The 15,491-nt window shown below is 42.8% G+C and overlaps 1 protein-coding gene across 1 annotated transcript; it reads right to left on the reverse strand.

The window, feature by feature from the left end:
• Positions 1–293: 293 nt before the first annotated feature.
• LOC123066831 (uncharacterized) lies at positions 294–5,791 on the reverse strand. The gene is made up of 3 exons (XM_044489834.1): positions 4,393–5,791; positions 934–1,125; positions 294–856 (listed from the first exon to the last, which is right to left on the reverse strand). The coding sequence occupies exons 1-2, from the start codon at positions 5,692–5,694 to the stop codon at positions 958–960; spliced, it is 1,470 nt and encodes a 489-aa protein (XP_044345769.1). The 5' UTR covers positions 5,695–5,791; the 3' UTR covers positions 294–856; positions 934–957.
• Positions 5,792–15,491: the final 9,700 nt, after the last annotated feature.

The following is a 15,491-nucleotide window of genomic DNA, read 5'->3' on the forward strand; positions in this document are numbered from 1 at the left end:
TTCCACATTAAGCATGGTATGAGACCCAACAAACATCTTCCATCCCCCTTATGGAAAAGATTCTTGTTGCACTCAAAAGTTCATTTTTTTGAGAGAAACAAAGCTCACATGTTTTGAATCATTCTCATAACTACTTTTCACGATCACCTTGCACCTAAGAGCATTCTGCCAATTTACCGGACCTGAGATAAATGAAGGAGTTGACGGGAGGATGACAAAAACATATGATGTAAATACTATTGGCGCAATGTCCAATGTCACTAGGATTAATATCATACATCATCCTGACGGTCGAAACAACAAGCAAGAGATGAGATTGAGTAAAGAGCAAACAAATAGTTGAATCTCCCATACAAAAAACATTCAATGGAATATTACAGGTAATAGAAGTTCCACACTCAGCATGGTATGGGACCCATCACACAACTTGTATCCCCCATATGGAAAATATTCATGCCACTCCCGAAAACATTTCTTTTAGGAAACAAACAAAGACCACATGATTTCAGTCATGCTCGATAGCCTCTTTTTCAAGATAACATTACATCTGGGAGCATGGTACCAATTCCCCATTGCTAAGATAAACGAAGGAGTTAACGAAAGGATGACCAAAACAAATTATGTAAATACTCTTGGCGCAATCTCCAATGTCACTTGGATTAATCTCATGAGTTAGCCTGATGGTCATTCTTGTAAGCATTGGAGCCCAACTTAGTATCATTGTCACGAAATCAATCTCATGATCCCCTCCTTTGAATTTGTAAATTTCCACTTCTTCAAGGCGCGTCAAGGAGATACTATGGCTCCTCCAGTTCTTGGGCTCATTACAAGGACATTGTTTAACACATTTTGACATCTAGGAAAATAAAAACATTATAATGTATTTTAGGCAAGTAGTATGTGTGTAACTATATAAGCAACATGGATAATTACCTCAGACCAACTGCATAGTACAACTTAAAGCCTTTGTATACGAGTTTGAAGGTGATGCATCCCAAGGATACGTGACACAAATGCTGCTAAAATATGTCCCTCCGCATTGAGATTTAGGGCCAATATTGTAAAGTTGGAAAGTGGAAGTTTCTCCAACTCCCTAGCAAAGTTCAGCACCGGACCAGACTGATCCTGCAAAATAATAATTATTTGGATTGTTGTATATCATGAAATTCTTATATTACTTTCGTAAGCACATCCAAATAAATTGAAAAGGTGGATCGTTTATAAGTAAGTTGTCTAAACTTTTTAGAGAATTTCATCACTTATTTCACTGGCCTTATGATTGCATCTAGGAACTTTCGTGTTCCTGATTCATAACATGACTTGCATAACGAGCTAGTACTACCGGTGAGCCTGCTATGAATTTTTTCGGCTCAAATAGTTAGATGTCCTAGAAAATGGGCAAGGTAACTAGGATAAGAAATAAAATCACTGAAATGCAACACAAAAGCTTATTGTGGCGGATATATATAATACATGTAGTAGTATTGCCTTAAATGAAAGTATTGTAAAATAAATAGACTATGGAAGAAGAAGATTGCCAAAATTAAATATTTGGGCAAACATTATAGGGAGGTCGCACACATTATGAAGAGCCACTGTAAAGTAGTACAATTTTGGAATGTTCCTCATGGTAGTATTGAAACTTGGGTTGTGGCATGTAATTATAGGAGGGGCAAGCACCCCAAGACATTAGTGCCTCGATGAATTGCATATTCTGGAATGTTTGGCGCATTAATGCCCTAGGTAGAAAGCCCCTTATTATAGACTTTATCAATAAGACTCATGTCAGACTCGTATTTTGAAGTCTTTAGTTGATAGGAGGAATTTTGAAGGGAACCATCAGTTTCTGTTGGTGGCGTCTTGGTTGGAGTAGATGTAGATATCTTTGATGAGATTAAATGGGGCGTTGCTCAATTCTATATGTGTCATGCACCCTTGTGATGAAAAGCAAGAAAATACAATTATAGTGGTTATTGTTTATGGATCCCATTATGAGGTATGCAAAGCGTAATTTTTCTCCTAGCTTTATTCATTATTTATATATATTCAAACTGATACTATAATTGGGGGTGACTTTTGACTTGGTTAGAGTTAATCATATAAGAGCAATGGGGTCATCAACCATAGATGGAGAGATAACTTCAATACATGGGTGGATATATGGAGTTCAGTAGAAATTAAGCTTTCCTCTAGGAAATATACTTGCGCTAATAACCAGGTTGGCATTATTATGTCCACTATACATAGGATGTTTCGTGATACTGACCTAGATATTTTCCCTTTCGATTATTCTAATGTCGTTCCAAGTATGGGAAGTGACCACACTCCCAAAGTATGGGATTCTTGTTTTAGTAAATAAGCTAGAACTACAAGCTATAAATTTGAGAACACGTGTCTCCTTAGGGAAGATATTAAAGATCTAGTAGAGAAAATAAGAAATACTCCTTCCCTAGGTGGGTCATCCATTGGGTTGTGGCAAGAGAAAATTTGAAAACTTTGAAAGACTATAGAACGGTGGAGTGCCAATACACAGGTTGAGTTGAGAAATCTCAAGAAGACACTTATGGAGGATTATGATAAATTGGTTATTAAATCGGAAATTGTTGAGATCTTTGGAGCAAGAACAAATAGAATGAAAGAGATTCACCTATAAATGAAAACCACTGGTTGAAAGAGGAGACCAGAGCTCAGGAGAGGTCTAGGGCTAGAGAAATTAAAGAGGGTGTTAGTAACACTGCATATTTTCATGCAGTGGCCAGCCATAGAAGGAGGAAAACAGTAATTCACTCTCTGGATGGCCCTAATTTCCCTGTCACGGAAATTTTAGACCTCCTCGATCTAGCTAGTAATTTTATAAAGAGATTTTCAAAGCCAAGGGTAGAAAATGATTTACTCTCAATCAACATTTCATCACTATAGAAGAGAGAGCCTCTAATGCCACAAACGATTTGCTGCAATAATCCTTTTTATTGGGGAGGAAATTAAAAAAGAAGTGTTTGATTCTTATGTTGATGGGCTCCACGACCTGAATGGCTACCTTTCTTTTTGTATGAACAATTTTGGAATCTAATCAATTATGATATGATTAAGATATTTGAAGGTTTTCACAGGTTGAATTTTATTTTCTAGCTTTCATTCCAAAGGATGTTGATGTCACTTCCATGAAGAAGGTCAGGCCTATTATTTTACTCAGTTGTAGTGTAAAATAATATTATTAAGGTTTTAACTAATAGTATTAGTGATACATTACAAAGATGCATAGGCAGTAATCACTCTACCTTTCTTATAGGTATATTCATATTCGAAAGTATGGTGACTACATGAAGTGCTGCATTTTTACATCCCAGTAATGCGGAAGGGCTAGTTTTCAGACTAGATTATAAGAAGACAATTGATTTTATTAACCTAGATTTAGTACCTGGATTAATAAATTTTAGAGGCTTTGGTGATGAATGGGTACGCTGGATACATGCTATTACCAGGGTTGGGTTTGTAGGAGTGAATATTAATTTTTGTGGCCCTGTGATTTAGTCACCGCCAGTTTGGGCGTCAGACAAGGGGAACCCCTTTCACCTCTCCTCTTTAATATAGTAGTAGATTTGCTATCTATGATGCTTGCTAAAGTTGTCTTTAGTGATTTGATTAACTGTTTGTGCCTTGCAGTGTTCCATGGAGGGTTCGTGTGCCTCCAATATGTTGATGCCACAATCCTTTTTCTACAGAAGGATCTGGACAAAACCGTAAAATTGAAAATGGTGATGTCCTTCTTTGAACATATCTTTTGCATGAAAATTAACTACGGCAAAAGTGCATTTCCGATAAACATGTCAGAAGAAGACACCAAGGAATATGCAGAAGCTTTAGGTTGCAAAAAAAGCAACTTCCCTAAATACTTAAGAATCCCTCTTCGTTATGATAAATTGTGGAGAGAAGGCATTCTACCCTTGATGGACAACTTATTGAGAGAATAGCCGTCTGGAGAGGAAAGCTGCTCTCTTACAATGGAAGATTAATATTAATTCATGGTTGCCTACCTACTATCCATATATACCTTTTATCAATTTTCCTAATTATGAGTTAATCAATACACAGATGACTCATTGTCTGTCGAATGACTTTGAAGGTCTTAGGAAACTGCATTTAGCTAACTAGAGACTTGTCTATAGGAAGAAAGAGTTTGGTGGTTCAGGTATCTCCAATCTCCAAGAGATCAATCTATGTCTCCTAGGATCATGGATCAAGAGATAATATGAAGGAAATGGGGAATGGAAAGCCACCAAAAAGACATATCCTAAATAGCATCCAACAGATAAAATATTATTTGAGAAAAAAAATCCAGGTAATTTAAAAATAGTAAAACACGTGAAAATATAGGTTGAACAAGAGACATACCCGCGCAGATATTTGCAAACATAGGACATGAACACGAGGGGGCTGCGAACATGCATCTTTCCCTTCCTTGGTGAGCCCTTCATCTTTGTATTTGTAGTTCTCTATCGTATCGACCCTCAGGCTCTGAAGTGACCAAAAACCAAACATAAGGGCCAACTTTTTATATGAAAACCAATAAGAGACCTTCTCCACCATTGGCGCCCAGATGGACACGTTGATGTCCGAGGCAGCATCAACACTGAGCTTCAGTTGCGTAAACAGTGGAGTCCCTATGTCGATACCCTCACATTGCCCTTCATCGATACTAAGCTCAAGCTCCTGCAACGATGTTGAGCGGATTGTAACAACTTGTGCAGATCTATCCGCATTCACCTTGAGCACGCGTAGGCGTGGACAACGGGCAACCATGTTGTCAAGATCGAGGATGGTGCAACGGTAGCGTTGGAGGGACAACCTCTCAAGTGCCAAGAATTTATCTTCCGTCACCTGAGTGAAGCAGACGGAGCACAACCACATCTCGATTGACTTCGTGCGGGGAAAGCACGGCAGCTCAGCAGTAAAATATTCGTTGAAGCTATTAACAAGGACAAGCTCTTGTGGAGAGACCCTTGCCGCAACATGGAGAAGGGAGGCAAATTGATCTCCATCAGCAGTGTGTCCCCCATTATAGAGATCGAACTCGATGCGCAAGAGGGACACCGTGAGTCCGAGCGCCACAGCAGCTTCTAGTGCGGTGAGCGACTCTTCGAGCAAGACAGGCGAGACCCCACGGAAGGTGACCCTGAGCACACGCAGACGCGGGCACTGGTTGAGACAGGCGCCAATGTCAACAATGTTTCCGGGGAGAGAGAGCTTCTCAAGAGCAGGAAGGATCTGGTTGTCCGGCGGCTGGATCTGGAGGAAGTATGTGTCCAGCTCGATGGAGGTGGCGTGGAGGAAGCAAGGCATGGTGATTTCGACGCGACGCCCTGGCTTTCTTATAGAAGACCGGGGGAGGACAAAGATGAGCTCCTCCGGGGAGAGCCGGACGGCCTTGCGCAACAACTTTTTGGCAAGCGCTTCGTCGTGCCTGGCAGCCTCCGGCGGCACACTCCTCGCGAGATGGATGTCGAGGGCAGAGACGGACATACCTGCACGGCGACGCGCGATGCGGGTGAGCGCCGCCTGCACCTTGCCGACCGGGACGTCGCGGAAGATGAGCCCGGGGAGATGGATCCAGAGGTTGCGCCACCGGCACGCGAGCACGCCGGTGCGTGCGGCGGCGCCAGCGCAGCCGAGGCGCGCGAGGATCTGGAGGAGCATGTCATCTGGGAGCGTGCTAATGAGGTCATCTCCTCCCGTACAACCCTGTGCCGGTGGCGGCAGCGGTGGGGAGTGCCTAATGCGGCGGCGGGATCGGGGGACCTCCATTTGGGATTCGGGAGTGATGGGAAACTGGAACCCTAGACAGGCAACCCCGCGTGGATATATAATAGCGGCCCATTGTCACGCAGCCCAGTCCCATTGCGGCCCACGAAGCAATAATATCCACCTTTCCTTCTTTTACCGGATATATAATAGGCAACAAATCCTCAAAAGAATAAACTAAAATTATAGGCAACATATTTATTGCATCCCCCTGCATCGTGTATCCTTTGTGTTCTCCACCAAATGATCTAAATCATGCGCTTCGTATCCAACACGTTGAATATTTGCATTCAGCAACCCTCTTATGGACTAAACAACCATCCTTTTATGCAAACATGTCATCAAACCCTAGTCTACGGTCCCCAACCCAAGACTCAACTCCTCTATCTGCCCTAAATCATGGGCTCATGGTCCACTAGTGCAAAACCGGGCTATAGCACTGGTTCGTAAGGCCCTTTAGTGTCGGTTCTATAACCGGCACTAAAGGATGGGGACTAAAGGTCCCCCCCCCCTTAGTACCGGTTCTGCATGAACCGGGGCCAAAGGCCCACCACGTGGCACGAGCCCGCGCGGTGGTCTGGGGGACCTTTAGTACCCGTTGGTAACACCAACCGGTACTAAAGGTTTGTTTTTTTTTAAATGATTTTTTAAAAAAAAATTGATTTTTTTTTCTGATTTTCAATTTTCTTAATTATTTGACGATTTAGTCTCTAATCACCGCTCATCATTGCTCTAATCAGCCCTCATCATTCCAGAACGTCTAACTTCCCGGTTGGTCACCCATCCTCTCACTACTCCAGCCTAAGCACGCTTAACTTTCGAGTTCTATTCCCCCTAGTTTCCAAGTCTGCAATTGTTGTTTACCTGACAATAGTAAGCTGTCAATCCTATTAACATTTAGGAATTTAGCTTGAGCATGAAGTCACATGTTTCGCCATTTGAGTTTGAAACTATTATTCTAAAAAATAATTATTATTTAGTAATAGAAATATTTCTTGAATAAGTAGTTTGACCATAGTTTGACCAGATTTGACCATAGTTTGACCACAATTTGACCAAGAGTCAAAAAAACTAAAATAATTATTTATTAACACTAATATTTCTTGAATAATTAGTTTGACCACAATTTGACCAAATTTAACGAAAATTAAAAAAACCTGAAATTTGAGCCGTAGGCAGTCTCCATCGGATGCGGATTTTTGTGAATTTGAGAATTTGAGAATTCTAAAAATTTGCAAACAAGCCGTAGGCAGTCTCCATCGGATGCGGATTTTTGTGCTGATCTTTTTGATATATTATACGTTTTTTTTCGACATCGTATGCAAAAGATATGGCCGTTTTACTTTTTCATAACACTTTTTTGCAAAACATGTCCAAATTTAAGTTTTTAAATTTTCCTAACTAGTAGGTGTAGTAACATAACTACATCTCGAACGATTTTAATTTTTGAAGTTTTTATCATTTTCTTTTGTTTTTTACAAAACTGAAATGGCGATACACAGGGGGGTAGAGTTTGAAAATTGCCCTTTAGTCCCGGTTTGTGTCTCCAACCGGGACTAAAGGTTAGACCCATTTTGTCCCGGTTTGTGACACAAACAGGCACTATAGGTTTGACCTTTAGTCCCAGTTCGTGTCACAAACCGGGACTAAAGGGGCTCGTGGGGCCCCGGCCTGATGCCAGCCTGCCACCACCCCTTTAGTACGGGTTTGTGACACGAACCGGTACTAAAGGTTCAACACGAACCGGGACTAGTGCATAGCCGTTCGAACCGGCACTAGTGGTCACGTTAGTGCCGGTTAATTTATAAACCGGGACTAAAGGGCTGAACATTAGGTCCTTTTTCTACTAGTGGTCTCTTCATCGGCTCGCCACATCCCCTTCTCGATTGCTCGGAAGCCTAAATCTTAATCGGAAGGCCGGTGACGGCAACTAGGGCTCGGACGACCCCCTTGAAGGTCTCTCTTGATGGCACTGTCGACCTCGGCTCGACGACAGGACGGACAGGGGCAACAACGACCATGACGGACGACATTATTCCGATGAATTACTATTTTTAAGAAAAGGAGGGTATACCCCCGAACTCTGCATTTGACGGATGCATGCAGCCATTTTATTAATTATTCAGAGTGACCTTATAAAGTAATATATCAGTAAGACTAAAGTCACCATTTTGGCAACAATTGTCGCTACTCCTATCCCTTGATGAAGGGGTGCCGAATGTCTGAGCCTAATATCAAATAGACATCGCACCAAAGCCAAAAATCTAAAACCGGATGCCCTAGCCCAGCCACAATACCGGGACTAGGTCACACACCGCTCTGGCGCACTCTCAGAGGTCGCCGCCATCGTCTTCCACCGATCTATCTCCAGAGCAGGTAATGACACACCGACCTTGCCAGGCCTTCCGTCGATGTCACCATGGCGCCAGACAACGCCACCATCCTGCACGTATCCATCCACACGCGCTCGTCGGTGAAATTCGGCAGCACCATGCTTTTGGGATCCGTTGTCGGTCCTTGCGGTAGATGTAACACCGCTCCTCCTCTTGCCCCCTCCATCCAGCTCCTGCTCCAAAACGATGGCCCGAGGAGGGAGAACGACACCGAAGGCGCCGTCATCGTCCGATTCGGTAGACCCATATGCGGTAGACACACGATCGAGTGGACATGACCTGCAACGACGATGCCTCGAGAAGAAAACAACGTCAGAGACACCGCCATCGTCCGCCAAGACCGCAGTCAGGCGCGATTTTCACCGGAAGCCGTGTCGTCCCGATCCCGCAGCTGGCTGGAACAACGCGGAGCCTCGCCATGGAGACGCATGATGAGGTCAGCTCGTATGAGTGAACTGAGATGCTTCTGTTCATTTCTGAATGGTTTGGAAATCTTTAGGTGATGTTCGATTTTGCTTGATCATATCTGAAATATAGGTTCAACTTCTGATGTGTATTTCTCTTGTCATTTGGCAATAAATTCAACAAAGATTTTTATTACGAGAAGGATTATGGATGTCTCTGTTCAATCTTGTTGTTAAAATGGTAACCATTATATATTCTTTACAGTGTACTGGTAACTGTATTGTGTTATTCTCTAATTCAGTCGTTAGAATAAACGTTGCAACTGCAAGCATTCTCATCATCTAAACTTCTGATTTCCAGCAACATACTTGATCATCCAGCGTGCCGTAAAGCGTTTACAGAGATGCCTGATATACTGACACTAACCCACTACACATCCTTACATACAAATCAGAATTTTAATCATGTTTCCATAGTTGGTAGAAAAACCTGATGTACATAAAGATCCTTAATATGTAGGACCCAATATGGGCATCCAGGTCCCGCTATTGGTTATTGACCAGAGAGTCGTCACGGTCATGTCTACATCATTCTCGAACTCGTAGGGTCAGCATACTTAACGTTCATTGACGATATAGTGTTATATGAGTTATATGAATTGGCGACCGAATGTTGTTCGGATTCCCGGATGATATCACGGACATGATGACACTAGTAGAAAAAGGACCTTATGTGAGACACATTAGTCCCGGTTCGATTTTGGCCCGGTACTAATGGTATCATTAGTACCGGTTCGAACGGCTATGCATTAGTGCCGGTTCGTGTTGAACCTTTAGTACCGGTTCGTGGCACAAACCGGTACTAAAGGGGTGGTGGCAGACTGTCTTCAGGCCGGGGCCCCACGAGCCCCTTTAGTGCCGGTTTGTGGCACAAACCGGTACTAATGGTCCAACCTTTAGTACCGGTTCGTGCCACAAACCGGCACTAAAGGGGTCTAACCTATAGTCCCGGTTGGAGACACAAACCGGGACTATAGGGCAATTTTCAATCTTGAAAAAATCATAACTAAATCATCCTAATTCAGAAAAATACATATAATATATCAAAATTTGCAGAACAAAAAGATTGAAAAGCTGAAACAACGAGTTTTCCGTTTCGACATTTTTTTAAAATCTCAAAATTCCAGGGGAAACCCTAGGACTTGTTCGGGCAGCATAGTCATCGGCGTCGTGATCCAAATGAAAAATAGAGTTTTTGGACGTTTTAGACATTTTTTAGAGGTTTTGTGCCTTTAGTGCTAGGGTTTAGATTTCAGAGTTTAGGGTTAGGTTTTATGGTTTAAACCCTTAGTTTTTACTGTTTACCATAGAGTTTCCGACGTTTTAAGTCCCAGGTTTAGGGTTTAGGACAATTTTTGAAATGACAAAATTGTAAAAGGAAAAAAAGATATGCTCTAATTTATGTTTTTTTTTTGAATTTTGGTTAAATCTTGTCAAACCTGTCAAACAACTGATTCAAGAAATATAGAGTGTTACTAAATAATTATGCAATAATATTAGTGTTACTAAATAAGTATCTCAGTTTTTTTGAATTTTGGTCAAATCTGGTCAAACTATGGTCAAACTATGGTCAAACTACTTATTCAAGAAATATTAGTGTTACTACATAATTATTGTTTTTTTAGAATAATAGTTTCAAACTCAAACAGTGAAACGTGTGACTTCATGCTCAAGCTAAACTCCTGAGGGTTAATAGGATTCACATCTTTCTATTATTAGGAAAACAACAAGTGCAGACTTGGAAACGAGGGAGAATAGAACCCAGAAGTTAAGCGTGCTCAGGTTGGAGTAGTGAGAGGGATGGGTGACCGACCGGGAAGTTAGATGATTTGGAATGAGTGATCCACACTCGAGCAGTTAAGATGGGCGATTAGAGACTAAATCATCAAATAATTCAAAAAATTGAAATAAAAAAACAATTTTTTTTCCAAAATTTTCAAAAAATAATTTCAAAAAAAATACCTTTAGTACCGGTTGGTAACACCAACCGGTACTAAAGGTCCCCCATACCACGGCGCGAGCTCACGCCACATGGTGGGCCTTTAGTGGCGGTTCGTGCCGAACCGGTACTAAACGGGGGAGGCCTTTAGTCTCCACTCTTTAGTGCCGGTTGCAGAACCGGCACTAAAGGCCCTTATGAACCGGTATTAAAGCTCCATTTTCTACTAGTGTGAGGAGCTCCATAATGCTCCGGAAAACAACAAGTGCAGACTTGGAAACGAGGGAGAATAGAACCCAGAAGTTAAGCGTGCTCAGGTTGGAGTAGTGAGAGGGATGGGTGACCGACCGGGAAGTTAGATGATTTGGAATGAGTGATCCACACTCGAGCAGTTAAGATGGGCGATTAGAGACTAAATCATCAAATAATTCAAAAAATTGAAATAAAAAAACAATTTTTTTTCCAAAATTTTCAAAAAATAATTTCAAAAAAAAATACCTTTAGTACCGGTTGGTAACACCAACCGGTACTAAAGGTCCCCCATACCACGGCGCGAGCTCACGCCACATGGTGGGCCTTTAGTGGCGGTTCGTGCCGAACCGGTACTAAAGGGGGGAGGCCTTTAGTCTCCACTCTTTAGTGCCGGTTGCAGAACCGGCACTAAAGGCCCTTATGAACCGGTATTAAAGCTCCATTTTCTACTAGTGTGAGGAGCTCCGTAATGCTCCGGAAAACAACAAGTGCAGACTTGGAAACGAGGGAGAATAGAACCCAGAAGTTAAGCGTGCTCAGGTTGGAGTAGTGAGAGGGATGGGTGACCGACCGGGAAGTTAGATGATTTGGAATGAGTGATCCACACTCGAGCAGTTAAGATGGGCGATTAGAGACTAAATCATCAAATAATTCAAAAAATTAAAATAAAAAAACAATTTTTTTTTCCAAAATTTTCAAAAAATAATTTCAAAAAAAAAATACCTTTAGTACCGGTTGGTAACACCAACCGGTACTAAAGGTCCCCCATACCACGGCGCGAGCTCACGCCACATGGTGGGCCTTTAGTGGCGGTTCGTGCCGAACCGGTACTAAAGGGGGGAGGCCTTTAGTCTCCACTCTTTAGTGCCGGTTGCAGAACCGGCACTAAAGGCCCTTATGAACCGGTATTAAAGCTCCATTTTCTACTAGTGTGAGGAGCTCCGTAATGCTCCGGAAAACAACAAGTGCAGACATGGAAACGAGGGAGAATAGAACCCAGAAGTTAAGCGTGCTCAGGTTGGAGTAGTGAGAGGGATGGGTGACCGACCGGGAAGTTAGATGATTTGGAATGAGTGATCCACACTCGAGCAGTTAAGATGGGCGATTAGAGACTAAATCATCAAATAATTCAAAAAATTGAAATAAAAAAACAATTTTTTTTCCAAAATTTTCAAAAAATAATTTCAAAAAAAAATACCTTTAGTACCGGTTGGTAACACCAACCGGTACTAAAGGTCCCCCATACCACGGCGCGAGCTCACGCCACATGGTGGGCCTTTAGTGGCGGTTCGTGCCGAACCGGTACTAAAGGGGGGAGGCCTTTAGTCTCCACTCTTTAGTGCCGGTTGCAGAACCGGCACTAAAGGCCCTTATGAACCGGTATTAAAGCTCCATTTTCTACTAGTGTGAGGAGCTCCGTAATGCTCCGGAAAACAACAAGTGCAGACTTGGAAACGAGGGAGAATAGAACCCAGAAGTTAAGCGTGCTCAGGTTGGAGTAGTGAGAGGGATGGGTGACCGACCGGGAAGTTAGATGATTTGGAATGAGTGATCCACACTCGAGCAGTTAAGATGGGCGATTAGAGACTAAATCATCAAATAATTCAAAAAATTGAAATAAAAAAACAATTTTTTTTCCAAAATTTTCAAAAAATAATTTCAAAAAAAATACCTTTAGTACCGGTTGGTAACACCAACCGGTACTAAAGGTCCCCCATACCACGGCGCGAGCTCACGCCACATGGTGGGCCTTTAGTGGCGGTTCGTGCCGAACCGGTACTAAAGGGGGGAGGCCTTTAGTCTCCACTCTTTAGTGCCGGTTGCAGAACCGGCACTGAAGGCCCTTATGAACCGGTATTAAAGCTCCATTTTCTACTAGTGTGAGGAGCTCCGTAATGCTCCGGAGGTAAGATTGATATATAGGACGATGCTATTTGGTCACCAAAGAGTTTCAGAATGTACCGAATATTCATCGGAACACCAGAAGGGGTTCCGGGAGGTCCCGGGAGGCTATATGGGCTTAACGGGCCAAGGGGGGGAACACACCAACCCACAAGGGGCTGGCGGGCCCTCTCCCTAGCCATCGGCCCTAAGCGAAGGAAAGGTGGACAGCTGGCCCCTCCTGCCTTTCCCTCCACATAAGAGAAAGGAAAGGCGGGCGCCACCTCCCACGCGCCAAGAAGGAAAGGGGGGTGCGGCAGGGCTGGAGCCCAGGGCCGCCTCCCCCCTTGGGCCCCCCCTGGCTGCTTCCCCTTTTCCACACACCTATATATATGTGAGGAGGGAGAGGAGCACAACACACAATGATCCCCAAACCATGTGCGGCACCCCTCTCCCCCTAGTTCATCCTCGATCATATTTTCGTAGTGCTCGGTGAAGCCCTCCGGAGATAGCATCACCACCACCGTCACCACGCCATCGCCGTGCGGCCGAAACTCATCTACTACTTCGCCCATCTCGCTGGATCAAGAAGGCGAGGATGTCACCGAGCTGAACGTGTGCTGAACGCGGAGGTGTTGTCCATTTGGTACTTGATCGAAAGAATCGTGAAGGTTAACTTTTCTGCTAAACGGTCTACGAGGTTATGTAGACACACTCTCCCCTCTCGTTGTTGTGCATCTCTATGGATAGATCTTGCGTGTGTGTAGATTTTTTTTGTTTTCCATGCAACGTTCCCCAACAGTGGCATCATGAGCCAGGTCTATGCGTAGATGATATGCATGAGTACACCACAAAGGAGTTTTGGGCGGTGATTTTCATACTGCTTACCACCAACGTCTTATTTTGATTCAGTGTTATTGTTGGGTGAAGCGGCCCGGACCAACCTTACATGTCTACGTCACGAGACAGGTTCCACCGACAGACATGCAACTTGTTTTACATAAAGGTGGCTAGAGGGTGTTTGTTTCTCCTACTTTAATTGAATCGAATTTGACTGTGGCTCATCCTTGAAAAAGATTAAAACAACAAACTTGATAAATTACCGTTGTGGCATTGCGTAGGTAAGAACGGGTCTTGCTAGTTGCCCGTAGGAGCCACGTAAAACTTGCAATAATAAAGGATATGATGTCTAACTTGTTTTTGCGTAGGAATGATTGTGATGTGATATTTTCAAGACTTGATGTGATATACGTTTTTGTATGAGATGATCATATTTTGTAATATCGACAACCGGCAGGAGCCTTAGGGTCGTTTTTTTAATTATTGTATGATCTGTGTGTCAACCATTAAGTGCCATGTAATTGCATTACTTTATCGCTATGCGTTAACAATAGTTGTAGAAGCAATAGTTGGCGAGACGACCCCGACGCCATGTTGGAGATCAAGGTGTCGAGCCAGTGACGATGGAGATCATGACGATGCTTTGGAGATGGAGATAAAAAACACAAGGTGATGATGGCCATATCATGTCACATATTTTGATTGCATGTGATGTTTATCCTTTATGCAACTTATTTTGCTTAGAACGGCGGTAGCATTATAATATGATCCCTTCACTCTAATTTCAAGATAAAAATGTTCTCCCCAAGAATGCACCGTTGCTAAAGTTTGTCGTTTTGAAGCACCTCGTGATGATCGGGTGCGATAGACTCTACGTTCACATACAACGGGTGTAAACCAGTTTTGCAAAAGCAGAATATTTGGGTTAAACTTGACGAGCCTAGCATGTACAGACATGGTCTTGGAACACTGGAGACTGAAAGGTCGAACACGAGTCATATAGTAGATATGATCAACATAGAGATGTTCACCATTGAAAACTATCTCATCTCACCTGATGATCGGATATGGTTTAGTTAATTTAAGTGGGAGTTTATTTATAATTTGATTAATTGAAATTAATGTATTGTGAACTTAGTCTTAATAGTTTTTGCATATCTATGTTGTAGATAAATGGCCTGTGCTACTATTCCGTTGAATTTTAATGTGCTCCTAGAGAAAACTTAGTTGAAAGATGATGGTAACAACTACGCGGATTGGGTCCATAACTTCAGGATTATCCTCATTGTTGCACATAAGTGTTATGTCCTTGATGCACCACTAGGTGACAGGCCTGGTGTAGGAGCTACTGTGGATGTTACGAACATCTGGCAGACTCGATCTGATGACTACTCAATAGTTTAGTGTGCCATGCTTTATGGCTTAGAACCGGGACTTTAAAGATGTTTTGAACGCCATGGAGCATATTGAGATGTTCCAAGAACTGAAGTTGATATTTCAAGCAAATGCCCGGGTTGAGAGATATGAAGTCTCCAACAAGTTCTTCAGCTGTAAAATGGAGGAGAATAGTTCTATCAGTGAACACATAATCAGAATATCTGGGTACCACAACCACTTGACTCGGGTGGAAATTGAGCTTCCTGATGAGTGTGTTATTGATAGAGTTCTTCAATCACTGTCACCAAGCTACAAAGGCTTTGTGATGAACTATAATATGCAAGGGATGACAAAAATGATTCTTGATCTCTTCGCAATGCTTAAGGCCATGGAGGTAGAAATCAAGAAGGAGCATCAAGTATTGATGGTTAACAAGACCACTAGTTTCAAGAAAAAGTGCAAGGGAAAGAAAGGGAATTTCAAGAAGAATGGCAAGAAACTTGCTGCTCCCGTGAAGAAGCCCAAAGTTGGACCCAAGCCTGAGAC

This window comes from Triticum aestivum, chromosome 3B, assembly GCF_018294505.1.
Source record: "Triticum aestivum cultivar Chinese Spring chromosome 3B, IWGSC CS RefSeq v2.1, whole genome shotgun sequence".
Classification (NCBI taxonomy): domain Eukaryota; kingdom Viridiplantae; phylum Streptophyta; class Magnoliopsida; order Poales; family Poaceae; genus Triticum; species Triticum aestivum.

Coding starts and splice junctions, on each gene's coding strand:
- LOC123066831 (XM_044489834.1), bottom strand. CDS start 5,694: ATGCTCCTCCAGATCCTCGCGCGCCTCGGCTGCGCTGGCGCCGCCGCA. Junction 1,126..4,392: donor GTTTGCAAATATCTGCGCGG/GTATGTCTCTTG, acceptor ATTATTTTGCAG/GATCAGTCTGGTCCGGTGCT.